Source organism: Macaca nemestrina, chromosome 13 (genome assembly GCF_043159975.1).
Source record: "Macaca nemestrina isolate mMacNem1 chromosome 13, mMacNem.hap1, whole genome shotgun sequence".
NCBI classification, from domain to species: Eukaryota; Metazoa; Chordata; class Mammalia; order Primates; family Cercopithecidae; genus Macaca; species Macaca nemestrina.
Window position 1 is genome coordinate 48,830,456 of NC_092137.1, and position 15,616 is coordinate 48,846,071.

The 15,616-nt window shown below is 38.3% G+C and overlaps 1 protein-coding gene across 2 annotated transcripts in view; it reads left to right on the forward strand.

Annotated features, from left to right (window-relative positions):
* LOC105465002 (general transcription factor IIA subunit 1 like) overlaps positions 1-15,616 on the forward strand; it is a 60,904-nt gene that overhangs the window by 7,933 nt on the left and 37,355 nt on the right. For both annotated transcript variants that reach the window (XM_071076672.1, XM_011713178.2), the window contains exon 4: positions 15,310-15,365. In XM_071076672.1, coding sequence (XP_070932773.1) covers positions 15,310-15,365 — 56 coding nt within the window. The remainder of the gene's footprint in view (positions 1-15,309; positions 15,366-15,616) is intronic.

Sequence of the window (15,616 nt, forward strand, 5' to 3'; positions counted from 1 at the left end):
ACCCATTAACTCGTCATTTACATTAGGTGTATCTCCTAATGCTATCCCTCCCCGCTTCCCCCACCCCAGAACAGGCCCTGGTGTGTGATGTTCCCCTTCCTGTGTCCAAGCGTTCTCATTGTTCAGTTCCCACCTATAAGTGAGAACATGTGGTGTTTGGTTTTCTGTTCTTGTGATAGTTTGCTGAGAATGATGGTTTCCAGCTGCATCCATGTCCCTGCAAAGGACATGAACTCATCCTTTTTTATGACTGCATAGTATTCCATGTGCCACATTTTCTTAATCCAGTCTGTCATTGATGGACATTTGGGTTGGTTCCAAGTCTTTGCTATTGTGAATAGTGCCACAATAAACATACATGTGCATGTGTCTTTATAGCAGCATGATTTATAGTCCTTTGGGTATTTATCCAGTAATGGGATGGCTGGGTCAAATGGTATTTCTAGTTCTAGATCCTTGAGAAATCGCCACACTGTCTTCCACAATGGGTTGAACTAGTTTACAGTCCCACCAACAGTGTAAAAGTGTTCCTATTTCTCCACATCCTCTCCAGCACCTGTTGTTTCCTGACTTTTTAATCATCGCCATTCTAACTGGTGTGAGATGGTATCTCATTGTGGTTTTGATTTGCATTTCTCTGATGGCAGTGATGATGAGCATTTTTTCATGTGTCTGTTGGCTGCATAAATGTCTTCTTTTGAGAAGTGTCTGTTCATATTCTTTGCCCACTTTTTGATGGGGTTGTTTGTTTTTCTCTTGTAAATTTGTTTGAGTTCTTTGTAGGTTCTGGATATTAGCCCTTTGTCAGATGAGTAGATTGCAAAAATTTTCTCCCATTCTGTAGGTTGCCTGTTCACTCTGATGGTAGTTTCTTTTGCTGCTCTTGAGTTTAATTAGATCTCATTTGTCCATTTTGGCTTTTGTTGCCGTTGCTTTTGGTGTTTTAGACATGAAATCCTTGCCCATGCCTGTGTCCTGAATGGTATTGCCTAGGTTTTCTTCTAGGGTTTTTATGGTTTTAGGTCTAACATTTAAGTCTTTAATCCATCTTGAGTTAATTTTTGTATAAGGTGTAAGGAAGGGATCCAGTTTCAGCTTTCTACATATGGCTGGCCAGTTTTCCCAGCACCGTTTATTAAATAGGGAATCCTTTCCCCATTTCTTGTTTTTGTTAGGTTTGTCAAAGATCAGATGGTTGTAGATGTGTGGTATTATTTCTGAGGGCTCTGTCCTGTTCCATTGGTCTATATCTCTGTTTTGGTACCAGTACCATACTGTAACCTTGTGGTATAGTTTGAAGTCAGGTAGCGTGATGCTTCCAGCTTTGTTCTTTTGGCTTAGGATTGTTTTGGCAATGCGGGCTCTTTTTTGGTTCCATATGAACTTTAAAGTTGTTTTGTCCAATTCTGTGAAGAAAGTCATTGGTAGCTTGATGGGGATGGCAATGAATCTATAAATTATCTTGAGCAGTATGGTCATTTTCGTGATATTGATTCTTCCTGTCCATGAGCGTGGAATGTTCTTCCATTTGTTTGTGTCCTCTTTTATTTCATTGAGCAGTGGTTCGTAGTTCTCCTTGAAGAGGTCCTTCACATCCCTTGTAAGTTGGATTCCTAGGTATTTTATTCTATTTGAAGCAATTGTGAATGGGAGTTCACTCATGATTTGGCTCTCTGTCTGTTATTAGTGTGTAAGTAGTGTATAAGAATGCTTGTGATTTTTGCACATTGATTTTGTATCCTGAGATTTTGCTGAAGTTGCTTATCAGCTTAAGGAGATTTTGGGCTGAGACAATGGGGTTTTCTAAATATACAATTATGCCATCTGCAGACAGGGACAATTTGACTTCCTCTTTTCCTAATTGAATACTCTTTATTTCTTTCTCCTGCCTGATTGCCCTGGCCAGAACTTCCAACACTATGTTGAATAGGAGTGGTGAGAGAGGGCATCCCTGTCTTGTGCCAGTTTTCAAAGGGAATGCTTCCAGTTTTTGCCCATTCAGTATGATATTGTCTGTAGGTTTGTCATAAATAGCTCTTATTATTTTGAGATACGTTCCATCAATACCGAATATATTGAGTGTTTTTAGCATGAAGGGCTGTTGAAGTTTGTCAGAGGCCTTTCTGCATCTGTTGAGATAATCATGTGGTTTTTGTCTTTGGTTCTATTTGTATGCTGGATTATGTTTATTGATTTGCATGTATTGAACCAGTCTTGCATCCCAGGGATGAAGCCCACTTGATCATGGTGGATAAGCTTTTTGATGTGCTGCTGGATTCGGTTTGCCAGTATTTTATTGAGGATTTTTGCATCGATGTGCATCAGGGATATTGGTCTAAAATTCTCTTTTTTTGTTGTGTCTCTACTAGGCTTTGGTATCAGGATGATGTTGGTCATAAAACGAGTTAGGGAGAATTTCCTCCTTTTCTGTTGATTGGAATAGTTTCAGAAGGAATGGTACCAGCTCCTCCTTGTACTTCTGGTAGAATTCAACTGTGAATCTGTCTGGTCCTGGACTTTTTTTGGTTGGTAGGCTGTTAATTATTGCCTCAGTTTCAGAGCTTGCTATTGGTCCATTCAGGGATTCAACTTCTTCCTGGTTTAGTCTTGGGAGAGTGTATGTGTCCAGGAATTTATCAATTTCTTCTAGGTTTCTAGTTTATTTGCCTAGAGGTGTTTATCGTATACTCTCATGGTACTTTGTATTTCTGTGGGGTCAGTGGTAATATCCCCTTTATCATTTTTTATTGCGTCTATTTGATTCTTCTCCCTTTTGTTCTTCATTAGTCTTGTTAGCGGTCTATCAATTTTGTTGATCTTTTCAAAAAACCAGCTTCTGGATTCATTGACTTTATGAAGGTTTTTTGTGTCTCTGTCTCCTTCAGTTCTGCTCTGATCTTAGTTATTTCTTGCCTTCTGCTAGCTTTTGAATGTGTTTGCTCTTGCTTCTCTAGTTCTTTTAATTGTGATGTTAGGGTGTCAATTTTAGATATTTCCTGCTTTCTCTTGTGGGCATTTAGTGCTATAAATTTCCCTCTACATACTGCTTTAAATGCATCCCAAAGATTCTGGTATGTTGTGTCTTTCTTCTCATTGGTTTCAAAGAACATCTTTATTTCTGCCTTCATTTCGTTATGTACCCAGTAGTCATTCAGGAGCAGGTTGTTCAGTTTCCATGTAGTTGAGCGGTTTTGAGTGAGTTTCTTAATCCTGAGTTCTAGTTTGATTGCACTGTAGTCTGAGAGACAGTTTGTTATAATTTCTGTTCTTTTACATTTGCTGAGGAGTGCTTTACTTCCAACTATGTGGTCAATTTTGTAATAAGTGAGATGTGGTGCTGAGAAGAATGTATATTGTGTTGATTTGGGGTGGAGAGTTCTGTAGATGTCTATTAGGTCCGCTTGGTGCAGAGCTGAGTTCAATTCCTGGATATCCTTGTTAACTTTCTGTCTCGTTGATCTGTCTAATGTTGATAGTGGGGTGTTAATGTCTCCCATTATTATTGTATGGGAGTCTAAGTCCCTTTGTAAGTCTCTGAGGACTTGCTTTATGAATCTGGGTGCTCCTGTACTGGGTGCATATATATTTAGGATCGTTAGCTCTTCTTGTTGAATTGATCCCTTTACCATTATATAATGGCTTTCTTTGTCTCTTTTGATCTTTGTTGGTTTAAAGTCTGTTTTATCAGAGACTAGCATTGCAACCCCTGCCTTTTTTTGTTTTCCATTTGCTTGGTAGATCTTCCTCCATCCCTTTATTTTGAGCCTATGTGTGTCTCGGCATGTGAGATGGGTATCCTGAATACAGCACACTGATGGTCTTTTATTTTATTTTATTTGAGACAGGGTCTTGCTCTGTCATCCAGGCTGGGGTGCACTGGAGCAATCACAGGTCACTGTAGCCTTGACCTTCGAGGGTCAATTGATCCTCTCACCTTAACTTCATGAGTAACTGGGACTACAGGCACAGCCTCTCATGCCTGGCTAATTTTCAATTTTTTTGTAGAGATCGGGTTTTCCTGTGTCATCCAGGGTGGTCTTGAACTCTTGGAATGAAGCAGTCCTCCTGCCTTGGCCTCCCAAAGTTCTGGGATTACAGGTGTGAGCCAGTATGCCTGGCTTATTTATTTTTACTTTTGTAGCCCAAGCTTTTGGTGTGATATCCAAAAAATCATCGCCAAGGCCATTGTCAAAGAGGTTTTCCTCTGTGTTTTTGTCTTGGAGTTTTATGGTTTAAGGTCTTGTGTTTAGGTCTTTTATCTATTTTGAATTGATTTTTATGTAAGGTGTAAAAATAAAAGTCCATTTCAATCTTTTGTGTGTGGAAATTCACTTCTCCCAGCAGCAACCATTTATCGAAGAAACTATCCTTTCCCCATTGTGTCCTCTTAGCACCCTTGTTGAAAATTAGTTGACCATTTGTGTTTGGGTTTATTTCTGGGCTCTCTGTTCTGTTCTGCTGGTCTGTGTGTCTGTTTTTATGTCAGTACCATACTGTTTTGATTACTACAGGTTTGTAATATAGTTTTAAATGAGAAAATGTGATATTTCCAACTCTGTTTTTTTCCCCCTCTGAATTGCTTTGGTTATTTGATGTGTTCTGTTGTTCCACATGAATTTCAGAATTTTTAAAATTTCTATAAAGAAAGTCATCGGAATTTTGATAGAGATGTTGTTGAATCCATATTTTGCTTTGGGTAGTATGGTCATTTTTAATGACATCAGTTATTCCAGTCCATTAACATGGGTATTTTCCCATTTATTTTTGTCCTTCAGTTTCTTATATCAATGTTTTATAGTTTTCAGTGTATGTATGTTTTTTTGTTTTTTTTTTTTTTGAGACAGGGTCTGACTCTGTCATCCAGGCTGGAGTGCAGTGGCACAATCTTGGCTCACTGCAGCCTCTGCCTCCTGGGCACAAGCCATTCTCCCACTTCAGTCTCCTAAGTAGTTGGGACTACAGGCATGTGCCAGCATCTGACTAATTTTTGTATTTTTTGTAGAGGTAGGGTTTGTCCATACTGCCCAGGCTGGTCTCAAACTCCTGAGTTCAAGCAGTCCACCCACTTTGGCCTCCCAGAGTGTGCATATCTTTCACCTTCTTGATTAAATATATTCTTAAGAATTTTATTTTTTAAGATGCTATTGTAAATGAGATTTTTTAATGATTTTTTTTGGATAGGTAGTTATTTGTGTACAGAAATGCCACTGATTTTTTATGTTGATTTTGTGTCCTGCAACTTTACTGAGTTCATCCTCTTTGAATATTTGGTAGAATTCAGCCTTGAAGCCATCTGGTTCTGGGCTTTTCTATGTTGGGAGGTTTTTAATTACTACCTCGGTGTCTTTATTTCTTATATCTGTTCCTAAATTCAATCTGTTGTGATATGTTGTTTTTGTGAAAGTATATGAAGAAAATCTAGCCTTCCACAGATACATAGTTGGAAAAAAGGGAAGCATTTTAATAGTATTTTCAGATAATTGATACTACACTAAAACTCAGCACATGGTACTTTCTGAGAGGTTAGCTGCCTGATGGAATCTGGAACCACAAGGAACTTTTTGGAATATTTCATTAGGGTTTATTGGTATACCTCGCACTTTGAATGGCTCTTTAACATACGTGTGATGTTACAGCATACATTGGTTATTTGGAAAATATTGGTTTGCTGTCATACAGATGAAACATTGTTCATTATAGAAGATAAAAAATCATATTCGTTGATATAACTAAGCATCTCATCCATTGTGGTTGATATGAATTTTCCAAAATTAAATTTTTGCTTGAAAACTTAAGTTTTACCATTGGCAAATACATGCTGTTAGTTTTTCTTGAAGTGATGGGCATGCTTAGTTTATGTTTAAAAAAAAGTCTGCCAGATACCCAGTTTGAATAACTATAGTTGCTGTCAGTTATTCTTTCAAGTAAAAATGGTGTTTCTTGAAGAAAGAGGCCATGTTTTTTTTTTTTTTATTCTTTTCAACTTTTATTCTAGATTCAGGGGTACACAGACAGGTTTGTTACATGGGTATATTGCATGATTCTGAGGTTTGGGGTACAAATGCATAGTACCCCCAGGTACTGAGCATTGTATCCAATAGTTAGTTTTTCAGCCTTTACCTTCCTCTCACCCTCATCCCTCTTGTAGTGCCCATTTTCTCTTGTTGGCATCTTTATGTCCATGGGTACTCAATGTTTAGCTTCTATTTGAAAGTAAGAATATGTGGTATTTGTTTTTCTGTTCCTGCATTAATTCACTCAGGATACCAGCCTACAGCAGCATTTGTGTTGCTGCAAAGGACGTGATTTCTTTGTTTTTATGGGTGCATAGTGTTCCATGGTGTATACATACCACATTTTCTTTATCCAGTCCACTGTGGATGGGCACCTGGGTTGGTTGCATGTCATTGCTATTGTGAATAGTACTGTGATGAACATGGGAGTGCGTGTGTCATTTTGGTAGAAAGATTTCTTTCTTTTGGATATATAGCCAGCAATGGGATTGCTGGGTCAAACGGTAGTTCTATTTTAAGTTCTTAGAGAAATCTCCAAACTGCTCTCCACAGTGGCTGAAGTAATTTACATTCCCACCAACAGTGTACAAGGGTTCTTTTTGTCTGATATAATAATAGTGACCTGTGCTCTTTTTTGTTTTCTATTTGCTTGGTGGATCACTCTTCAGCCCTTTATTTTGAGCCTATGGGTGTTGTTACGTGCCTCTTGTTTTTTATACAACTTACCACTTTGTGTCTTTTTAGTGGAGTGTTTAGACCATTTACATTCAAGGTTAATATTGATATGTGAGGGTTTTTTTATTCAGATGGAGTCTTGCTCTGTCACTCAGGCTGGAGTGCGGTGGCACAATCTCAGCTCACTATAACTTTTGTCTCCGGGTTCAAGACATTCTCCTGCCTCAGCTTCCTGAGTAGCTGGGACTGCAGGCGAGCATCACCACACCTGGCTAATTTTTGTATTTTTAGTAGAGACAGGGTTTCACCATGTTGCCAGGCTGATCATGAACTCCTTACCTCAAGTGATCTGCCTGCCTCGGCCTCCCAAAGTGTTGGGATTACAGGCATGAGTCACTGTCTCTGACTGATACGTAAGGTTTTGATCCTATCGTGAAATTGTTAGCTGGTTGCTTTGTAGTTTCTTTTGTGTGATTACTTTATAGGGTCTGTGTGCTTAAGTGTGTTTTCATGGTAGCTGGCATTGGTCTTTTGTTTCCATGTTTAGAGCTCCCTTAAGGAGCTCTTGTAATGGTGGTCTAGTCGTAACTAATTCCTTTAATGCTTGCATGTCTGGAAAAGCTTTTATTTCTGCTGTGCTTATGAAACTTAACTTGGCAGGGTATGAAATTCTTGATTGGAATTTCTTTTCATTAAGAATACTGAAAATAGGCCCCTTGTCTGTCCTGGCTTGTAAGATTTCTGCTGAGACGTCTGCTTTTAGCCTAAAGGGTTTCCTTTTGTACATGATCTTACCTTTTTCTCTAGCTGCCTTTAAGATATTTTTCTTTAGCATTGACCTCGGGCAGTCTGGGAGGGCAGGGGCCATGAAGAGTGGGGCGAGACTGGGCACATCCATCTACAGGTCCCTCAGTGGCAGGTACAAGAACTGATGCTGAGGGAGAATCCACTGGGCAGCCACCAGGTGCCCAGAGGTGTATCTAGGCATGGAACTGGGAAACCTCCTCGCCCCAGGTTCTCTGCACAATGATGGGGGGCAGCCTAAAATTCTAATCCAGGGAAGTGAGTGCTCCAGATACCTGGAGATCTGTCTGGGCATGGAGTGGAGAGGGCCTCCCTGCATCAAGATCTCTGCATAGGAGAGGTGGGATGACTCAGGCTACTGGACCAGGCAAGCAGGTGCTATGAATACCTGGAGATCTGCCTAGGTGTGTAGCAGACAGGGCCCCCTTGCACCAGGATCTCTGCACAGGAAGGGTGGAGTGGGTCAGGCTGTTAATCAAGGTGAGTGGCTGCTCCAAAGGTCTGGACATCTGCCTGGGCATGGAGTGGAGATGACCCTGCTGCACCATGATCTCTGTCCATGAAAGATGAGTGATTCAGGCTGCTGGTTCAGGCAAGTGAGTGCCCTGAATGCCTGGATTTCTGCCTGAGGGTGGAGCAGAGGGGACCCCACTTCAGCTCGATCCCAGGGGAACAGGCAGGGGTACCAAGTGATGGCACACGCAGTTCAGTTTCAGATTGCCAAGCTGGCCATGGTTGCAAGTCTCATTGCCCAGGAGAAACTGCAGTGGTAGCAGCTCTCCTCCCACTCCAAGCTTGCAATAGGGAAGAGTATAATTCCAGTACCTACTTCTGAGGTGCTTTCCACCTCAGAAGTGGTGGAGGCTGTGGAGACTACTATCCTGCTCCTGAGCAGGTGCTCTAGTCTCTGGCCCAAGAGTAAAATGCTTGTAAGGCCACGCAGCTGGGTTGCTTAGAATGGCTGACTTTGTACGTACCCAGATTAAAAATGGCATCCTGTGCTTGGTCCTATGTCTGGGAAAGTGTCTGCAGCTTCTTCTAGTGTTTTTCCCTCACAGTGTCTCCAGCCCTCTCCCCAGGTTAGCTTCAGGGCTTGGGAGAAAAAAAAAATTCTCCCTCAGCCTGAGTTGCTCTGATCTCCAGTGGAAAGGTGAGTCACTGAGGGAGGCTGTCTTTCTCTCTCATGTACTGGGGCTTCACTTACTTTCATCAGCCAAATGCCATCACAGTGACTGTTTGGTGGGATTCTCGTCTCTGGGATTTGGAGTATCCTGCATGATTCCAGTGGATTACCATTTTCCTTCTTGAATTAAAGCTCACACCATTGATCTTTATTTACTATTTTGTTATATCTAAATGGCGGAGGCCTGCTAACAGGCGTTAATCTGCCACCTTAGAAAAAAAAGGCTATATTAACTCTCAGCTTAAACAAAGGCACAAATGCTTTTCCTTGTACTTTTTGTACTTCTGTATGCTACAGAAATGCTTTATCTTTCTATTTCACCTCATAAAATATTAAAAGGAAGTATACTTGCTAGTTGAAATTTAGTATAATTAATAATTCTTAGATTATGCAAAGGACTTTCTTAAGTGAAATATCTTTGTGGTTGTTCATGCTGTTTTTGTCTGTTGTGTTATTTTAACGGTGAGTAGCAATGGAGAATAAAGAGACCACTTGCAAGGTTTGGTGCTACTACCTTAATTCATGCTAAGATGTCTACAGTTTTACTTGTTATTCCTTTTGCATCATCAGTTCAAATGTCAACAAAACCAAATACAAATACTAAATGAGAAAAAGGCATACTTTGTCTTGGTATTATGAAAATAGTTTTGACCTTATGAACACACTGAAAAGGGTCTTAGGTACCCTCAGTGGTTTGTATATTACACTCCGAGAACTGTTGTTCTGCACTTAGGGTGACTATATGTAATTTATAATCTAGTTTTGAGAGAGAGAGAAATGGGATTCTATTAATAATTACCTCAGAATAACTAACAGGTGTAAACTGGGACTGTCCTGGGCAAACTGGGACGTGTAGTCACCCTATGATTACCTTATTTCTAGGGGACTTCAAGTCAGCTTCTGTGTTTGGTCTTCATGTCACATGATCTTTTTGACATGATACTATCAGTCATGATGGAAGGAAGGGAAGGGAAGAACAGGGACACTGAGACTTTTGTGGTGACTTTCATATTTGAGCATTAAAACTCTTAAAATATAGGTGTTAAACTATATGTCCAATTGTTCTTCAACTTAGATGTGTTGAAAATTTCAGCAATGTGGTTGGTTCTTTAGGTGATTTGAGAGTTAGAATATTGTTTGGTCATCAGGAGACATCTTTTATGCTAATGAGTATTCACAAAGAAGAAATTCACCTGTTTCTGTATTTCGTGAATCATGTAATTTTATTGGATTGTTTCAAAGATGATCCAAGAATCACAAAACTATAACTGCCACAATGTATCAAAGGATTTTTGATGGTGAATAAGAAACAATACACTTATGAATGTGGATATTGTTATGCCATGTTAGTGTATTACAACATTCTTTAAATTATGTTTGTGGAATTGAATTCTTGCTATGTTAAAATTTATTGTTAAATTTATTATTTCTAATGAGAACAAAGGTACAATGCACCAGAATCTCTGGGACACAGCTAAGGCAGTGTTAAGAGGGAAATTCATAGCAATAAATGCCCACGTCAAAAAGTTAGAGAGATCTCAAATTAAGAATGTAACATCACAATTGAAAGAATCAGAGAAGCAAGAGCAAATCAGCCCTAAAGCTAGCAGAAGACCAAAATTAGAGCGGAACTGAAGGAAATCAAGGCACAAAAAACCATTCAGAAGATTAATGAATCCAGGAGTTGGTTTTTGAAAAAATTAATAAGATAGATAGATTGCTGGCTAGACTAATAAAGAGAGAAGATCCAAATAAACACAATTAGAAATGAAGGGATGTTACCACTGACCCCACAGAAATGAAAATAACCATCAGAAACTATTGTGAAAAACACCTCTATGCACACAAACTAGAAAGCCTAGAAGACATGAATAAATTCCTGAACACATACATCCTCCCAAGACTTAACCAGGAAGAAATTGATTCCCTGAATAGTTCCTTATTGGAACTCCAAAATTGAATCAGTAATAAATAGCCTACCAACCAAAAAAAGCCCAAGATGTGATGGATAAACAGCTGAGTTCTACCTGATGTACAAAAAGAGCTGCTACTATTCTTACTGAAACTATTCCAAAAAATTGAGGAGAAAGGACTCCTCCCCAACCAATTCTGTGAGGCCAGCATCATCGTGATACCAAAGCCTGGGAGAGACACAACAAAAAAGAAACCTTCAGGCCAATATTCCTGATGAACATCGCTGCAAAAATCCTTAACAAAATACTTGATACTTGTAAACCAAATTTAGCAGCACATCAAAAAGCGAATCCACCATTATCAAGTAGGCTTTATCCCTGGAATGCAAAGTTGGTTCAACACACTGAAATCAATAAATGTGATTCATTACATAAACAAAACTAAAGACAGAAACCAAGTGCTTATCTCAATAGATGCAGAAAAGGCTTTAGATAAAATTCAACAGCCTTTCATGTTAAAAACTCAAGAAATTAGGTATTGAAGGAACATACCTCAAAATAATACAAGCCATCTATGACAAACCTACAGCCAGCATTATACTGAATGGGGAAAAGCTGAATGCATTCCCCTTGAAAACAGCACAAGACAAGTATGCCCTCTCTCACCACTCCTATTCAACATAGTATTGGAAGTCCTAGCTAGAGCCGTCAGGCAAGACAAAGAAATAAAGGACATCCAAATAGGAAGAGACGAAGTCAAACTGTTGCTATTTGCAGATGACATGACTCTATATGTAGAAAACTCTATAGTCTTGGCCAAAAGCTCCTTCAGGTAATAAACAACTTCAGCAAAGTTTTAGGATACAAAAATCAATGTGCAAAAGTCACTAGCATTCCTATATATCAACAATAGCCGAGCTGAGAGGCAAACCAGGAGGGCAATTCCATTGCCACAAAAAGAATAAAACACCTAGCAATACAGCTAACCAGGGAGGTGAAAGATCTTTTTTTTTTTTTTTTTTTTTTTTTTTGAGATGGAGTCTTGCTCTGTTGCCCAGGCTGGAGTGCAGTGGCCAGATCTCAGCTCACTGCAAGCTCTGCCTCCTGGGTTTATGCCATTCTCCTGCCTCAGCCTCCCAAGTAGCTGGGACTACAGGCGCCTGCCACCTTGCCCGGCTAGTTTTTTGTATTTTTTAGTAGAGACGAGGTTTCACCGTGGAAAGCTCTTTACAATGAGAATTACAAAACACTGCTCAAAGAAATCAGAGAAGACACAAACAAATGGGAAAACATCACATGCTCATGGATAGGAAGAATCAATATTATTAAAATGGCCATACTACCCAAAACAATGTACAGATTCAATGCTATTCCTATCAAATTCCAATGAAATTCTTCACAGAACTGGAAAACACTATTTTAAAATTCATATGGAACTAACAAAGCGTGAATAGCCGAGGCAATCCTAAACAAAAAGGACAAAGCTGGAGGCATCACATTACCTGACTTAACACTATACTATAGGGCCATGGTAACCAAAACAGCATGGTACGGGCACAAAAACAGATCCATAGACCAATGGAACAGAATAGAGAGTCAGGAAGTAAGGCTGCGCATCTATAGCCATCTGACCTTTGACAAAGTCAACAAAAGTAAGCAATGGGGAAAGGACTCTCAATTCAATAAATGGTGCTGGGATAACTGGCTAGCCATATGCAGAAGACTGAAGCTGGACCCCTTTCTTATACCACATACAAAAATAAACTCAAGATGGATTAAAGACTTAAATGTAAAACCCCAAATTGTAAAAACCCTAGAAAACAACCTAGGCAATACCATCTTGGACATAGGAACAGGCAAAGATTTCATGACAAAGACACCAAAAGCAATCACAAGAAAAGCAAAAATTTACAAGTGAGGTCTAATTAAACTTAAGAGTTTCTGCACAGTGAAACAAACTATCAACAGAGGAAGCAGCCTACAGAATGGGAGAAAATATTTGCAAACTATGCATCTGATAAAGGTCTAATATTCAGCATCTATAAGGAACTTAAATTTACAAGAGAAAAACGAACAGTCCCATTAAAAAGTGGGTAAAGGACACGAACAGATACTTTTCAAAAGAAGACATGCATGCAGCCAACAAGCATATGGAAAAAAGCTCAATATTACTGATCATTAGAGAAATGCAAATCAAAAATACAAGGAGATACCATCTCACACCAGTCCGAATGGCTATTGTTAAAAAGTAAAAAACTAGTAGATACTGGTGAGGTTGCAGAGAAAAGGAAATACTTATATACTGTTGGTGGGAGTGTAAATTAGTTCAGCCATTGTGGAAAACAGTATGGCAGTTCCTCAAAGAGCTAAAAGCAGAACTGCTATTTGACCCAGCAATCCCGTTACTGGGTATATACTCAGAGGAATATAAAGCATTCTACCATAAAGATGCATGTGAATGTTCATTGCAGCATTTTTTCACAATAGCAAAGACAGGGAATAACCTAAATGCTCATCAGTGACAGATTGGATAAAGGGAATGTGGTACATGTATACCATGGATACTGTGCAGCCATAAAAAAGAATGAGATCATGTCTTTTGTGGGAACACAGATGAAGCTGGAGGCTATTATCTTTAACAAACTAAAGCAGGAAAGACAACCAAATACTGCATATTTTCACTTACAAGTGGGAGCTAGATGATGAGAACTCATGAACACAAGGAAACAACAGACACTGGGTCTGCTTAAGGGTGGAGGGTGATAACTACTGGGTACTGAACTTAATTCCTTGGTAATGAAATAATCTGTACAACAAACCCCTGTGACATGAATTTACCTGTGGAACAAACCTTCACATGTACGCCTGAACTTAAAAGTTAAAAAAATGTAGTATTTCTAGAACATATACGTGAAGATCAAAGTTATGACACTTTTAGTTTGAGTAAAAATACATACTTATTTAAAACTTACTTTGTTGTTGAAACCATCTTGAATATTAAAATTTGTTTCACATACATTTAAAGGTATAATATGAACATGTAAAAATAACTTGTTATTTTTATATGATTTATATAAGAGAGTCAGTGCTACCTTGACTTACTAAGGACAATCTAGGTGTTTTGTTATGGATTTCCAAAGTACAGTGTGGTTGATCACAAGTTATTTTTATATGTTCAATTATGTAACTTGTTAGTTTAGTATCAAAATTAAGTAGGAGCTGCATGAAACTTCATTATAAAACTGTTCAATGCTTTTATTCCAATGTCTATAAAGAAACTTTAAAAACTCTCTTATAGTCCTGTTTGATTTATTTAAATATAGAGAATTATCTTACAGGATTTATTGCAAGTATTTAAAAGAGGATGATTGTTGCTATTTTTTCTCAAGGAATTCGTTTAATTGCTTTAGACAATGTGTTAACAGATTTTTGTTTCCTCTCAGGCTATTACTTAAGCTGTAGCAGCTTAAGCTTTGCTCACTTCAGCTAATGAAGACTAATACCATTGTGTTCCTGCCAGTTCAATTCTTTCTAATTTAGCTTTTCTAAGATAATGCCTGTTAATAAGCAAAGTCATAGATGAACAGAGGATAAAAACAATTCTGTGCGTCATTAACCATCAATCTGTAGCCTTTCTTCTGTTGTCTTAACGTGGAAGGAATGGTTAGTTTAAAAAAATGTTAGCTTTTATGAGTTGTTTGTTTATGAGTTGTTTTATGTGATGGAGTGATTCTAATGTCAGGAACAGATCTTTGGGGCAATTTTCCTTAATGCAGTATGTGAAAAGCAAGCCATAATAAATATTACATGAACACATAAACATGCTAAAGTTTGTGTTTTTATTAAAGATGAGGGAAAATGCCATTCTAACCACCATATTTAGTCACGTTTAGGTAAAATGAACCTTGAGTATCTAAGGTATATGATTACATTGATCAACTAAGATCCCTCTACTGTAGTTACCATTTTTTCTTTACACTTATTTTTAAATCATAGTTTACATTTACAACTAGCTGGTCAATCTTTGAGATGTATTATAAATGAAAGGCTGGTTAGCACAGAAAAACTGGTCGATAATAAAGGAAAGATATATGGGATTGTAGCTCTAATGTAGGTCGAGTTGTCAATCTGGGGATTTGTTTTTAGCAGTTGTACCTGTTTTACTGCAGAGACTTGAGGAGACATGTTTTTATTCTTTTGTTCCTAAAACTATTCAGGTGTGCTTGCTTACTTGCCCAAAGTACTGTAAATAACTTTTCATAAAATAATGAATTGGAATTTATTTTGAACCTATACAATTTAGAATGGGTTTATGTTGGGTTACCAATTGATGCTCAATATTATAGTCTCTTGGAAATGTGCCTCTTTAATAAATATTACTTTTTCTCTCCAGTGAAGGGTTGTAAGAGAGATTTAGTGCTACCCTGACTTACTAAGGACAATCTAGGTGTTTTGTTATGGGTTTCCAAAGTACAGTATGGTTGATTACAATGAGATATTTTCTTTTGGCATTTAAAGGAGTTTATTTGTAAAGTCTTTATCTGAAGTTGTTGCAAAAAATATAATTACTTTTTACCTCACTTGGAATCAGGAAGTTTAGAATTCACCATGGTTTAACCTGTTAGTGATAGAAAATATTTTTTAAAAATAAGCTATATTTAGTGATTTTATTAAATTGGTAAATTCTAATGAACGCATATTTATTTTGTTTTCTATGCAGCATCATTAGTTATTCCTGCTGGTAGAACTCTTCCAAGTTTTACTACAGCAGAACTGGTATGTAGCTTACTTAAAATATATTTTAAAAGATATGCCCCACTGTTAGTGAGTGGTGGCAAAATGCTGAACGTAGATGTAATTTCTTACCCTCCAGCTGAAAGTGAAAAAATGTGGCTGGGCACGGTGGCTCATGCTTGTAATCCCAACACTTTGGGAGGCTGAGGCAGGTGGATCACCTGAGATCAGGAGTTTGAGACCAGCTTGGCCAACTGGCGAAACCTTGTCTCTACTAAAAAGTACAAAAATTA